This window comes from Dreissena polymorpha, chromosome 10 (genome assembly GCF_020536995.1).
Source record: "Dreissena polymorpha isolate Duluth1 chromosome 10, UMN_Dpol_1.0, whole genome shotgun sequence".
Lineage (NCBI taxonomy): Eukaryota > Metazoa > Mollusca > Bivalvia > Myida > Dreissenidae > Dreissena > Dreissena polymorpha.
Genome location: NC_068364.1, coordinates 31,557,859 through 31,561,230, shown reverse-complemented (window position 1 = coordinate 31,561,230; position 3,372 = coordinate 31,557,859). Strand labels below are relative to the sequence as shown.

At 38.8% G+C, this 3,372-nt stretch overlaps 1 protein-coding gene across 1 annotated transcript; it reads left to right on the top strand.

The window, feature by feature from the left end:
- Positions 1 to 405: 405 nt before the first annotated feature.
- LOC127849012 (RING finger protein nhl-1-like) lies at positions 406 to 1,449 on the top strand. The gene has a single exon (XM_052381735.1). It carries the CDS (start codon positions 406 to 408, stop codon positions 1,447 to 1,449), a length of 1,044 nt encoding a protein of 347 aa, XP_052237695.1.
- The last annotated feature ends 1,923 nt before the right edge of the window (positions 1,450 to 3,372 follow it).

Here is a 3,372-nt window from a genome sequence, read left to right as displayed (position 1 = left end):
GTTTATTTTGTAAGTAAAACCGTTTGTACACTACCTGTTCTAAACAATTTGGTTGCTTAGGGTCTCAAAGTGAGCGCCTTAGTGCCTTTTACCCTATTTTGTAGAATATATAACTGGATTATAAAAAAAATAATATATTGTTCGATCTTCGAGCGTTTTGTTGTTGCATTTTTAAGAACTGAAATTTGTCAAAATATAAAATTATAGAACTGCTTGTACCAAACTGTAATAAAAACAAATACACGAATCAACTATGTACAGTTCATTTAAATATTACAGCAAAAACAATATAACTTTTTTCTTTTGGCATTTGAAGTAAATTGACGTATATCATGGAAAGATATGGATAAGTATATGCGAACACTACATAGAAAAAGTGTACTTTTATCAGAAAGTTCAACATATATGACAGTAGCTCAGGGTCCCTCTTTGGGCCGTGACGCCGTACACGGGTATCAAAGGGCCCATGGAACTCAAGAAGGCGCTTCAAGACCCAGGTGGTCGGGTGAGCGGACACCTCTTCTTCTCGTCGCTCAGAACAACCACTTTGCTGAAGAAAAGCCAAACCAAATAATACGCCGGTTCGGACAGTATGGGAACACGCAGAATCAGATGAGACAACCAACGGGGATCGCAGTGTCTCCATATACAGACGACATTGTTGTGACTGATTCTGGGTTAAATACTGTCACAGTGTTCACCGCAACCGGAAACGTGATTCATAGTTTTGCGTGCGACTGTTCAGTGCGAGGCGTCGCCATAACGAGAGGCGGGACGCTACTTTTGGTGGTCAGTAACGGAGGAAACTCACTTCTGCGGGAATACACCATTCATGGGGAACAATTTGCTAGTTACGGTTCCTTCTATAGTCAAGAAAATCCTTTCGAAATAGCCTTGACCTCAAAAAACCAGGCTGTGGTAACCTCGCTTGGACAGAACTGCGTGCACATTCTCAATAGTCGATTCAAGCCTTCGGTACGTTTCGGCTCTAAGGGCCGAGGTTCAACTCACTTTTCGATGCCTTATTATGTCGCAATAAACGCCGATGACGAACTGGTCATTGCCAACAGCGGAAACCATCGCATAAAAATCCACAAGTTTGATGGGACTTTCGTGCGCAAATTCGGAAAACAAGGCTCGAAAGTCGGTAAGTTGTTTTATCCCATGGGACTGTGTGTTGACAGGTACAAAAATGTCTTCGTGGCTGACGCCAACAACTTCCGGGTACAGGTGTTCAGCGCGACCGGAAATTTCCTAGGGACACCGGTGAAGGACACGTTTGAGTACGGACTGGACGTCAAACCCGTCAATTTAGCGTTCCTTAGAGATAACGTTTTGCTTGTGATGCTCAGAGGGTCTCGGTTTTGCGAAATTCAAGCTTACGTTATTGATTCCGAAAAATATGCGCCGAAGAAGTCACCTAAATGGACGGACTGCTTTTGTTGTTGAGCATTAACATGAGGCATAACGTTAAATCGCGCAACGAGACAATACACGCAAACGCAACTCTTTGACAAATCTAAAAAAAGGCTCAAGGTTCGAATGCCATACTTCAGCGATAGACCATTCCTTACACAGACTAACTATAGTTCATTGTTTCAAACCATGGACTAAATTTTGAAAAGCTTTATTTCAGCTATCCGCACTCTTTATGTTATTAAGACAACTGCAAACTCTCGGGATAAAATAATGTCCACCAAGAAAAATCTAATATTTTTAACCTTATGTTAAAAAAACAACAACGTTTTGTGTAGAAAAACGCCTTAAAAGGTTTATCATTAGCTTCGGAAGCTGTCATCATTGTAAAGTTTATGTCAAAATCCTTATCATATATGTTGTATCTAATTTAAGGCATTTTTTTGGATAATATGAAATGAAATGCGACGAAATAATGGTAAATAAAATGTTTAGCATTTCAAAACAATCACTATCAGCAATTAATTTTCACAGGGTGTTCCTGACATGTTCACGCAACAGCTTGAATAAATACTTGAATAAATTACCAGTTTAGAACTCAATATACAATGTAAATAAATTAATATTTTTTTTAAACGTCTAACAGGGTTTCGATTTAAAACAAACTTAAATATCAACAGCAGTCCTACTTTTCATGTTTGGACATCGACGCAGTGACCGCGTGGGTTTACCGTCTGTATGTATACTGAATGACACAGTGCCACACCCTTATATGCCGCTCTTAAATACTAGATAAGCAAGGGATAATGGGTTATTAAAAGAGTGGCATTCATGCCATGTATCAGATGCCAGCAATCTGCGGTAACGCATAGTGTATTTATTTGCTTGAAACTTTATGCAGAGAGCATATATGTATATATACCTTCTTCCGAGACACCGTCTTTCATAAGCATAACATGACTATGTGACGGAAAGAAATACAACACCTTATCTGACCGTGTATTTAACTTGATTTTGCTATTTACGTATATATTGCACATCAATCAAATGTAGGAGGGTTCTCTGCAATTTAACACGTCTCTAAACATAGTTTTCATGGCGACATTTCAAACAGTAACAGACACTAATTTCCGCTTACAATTGTATTGATACGTGTTTTAAATTGCATAGCTGTACAATTGTATGTCTTAAAATAGAAGCGCTTGTCGAGAAAATCGGTCATCGGTTTGTTTGAGTTCCAATTAAACGTCATTCTTCAAGTTTGAATTCTATTAAATATGTCATGATTAAAAGGGATTATTCATATATACGAGAGTTGCCCAATGTCTTAAAGAACAAAACAAAAACATTAATAATTTATAATCTATATACATTTTATTGCAACAAATGCTAAATATGAGATCCATGACAATTGCATATTATCCTGCAACGCTTGGCCACGATTTCAAAGTCTTGTTGATGGTAGTTTGTTCCGATTTGCGCAATTCGTCCTTCGGAGCCCTTTTGAGACCAGAAAGTGAGTTGACTTGTCGTTTCTGTAAGCGTCGTTTCAGTATCTCCCATAGATCAACTCCATTGAGGCCGCATCTGGAGAAATTGTTATGAACTTAATGTTTTGATCTTTTAGAAAGTCCACTGAGTGTTTTGAAGTTTTGCTAGATGGACTGTCCTGATAGGACGTCATGACGTGTTTACTCTCAGGAAAGAGTCTCGGGACATCCTTTCGTATAAATGGTGTCAGAACTTAATTGACATAGTACTCTGAGTTTACCTTTGGCTCTGGGAATTATTCTGATTTCAGATTTACCTCTGGACGATACAGCAGTCCACGTGATGAAGCCACGGGCAAACGCATCACGTTTTACAAACTTCAGTGCATCGCCAATATTTTCTCCCATTCTGACATACCTTACTCTTCTTTTTCCATAACTTCCACCAAGATAAAACATCGCCTCG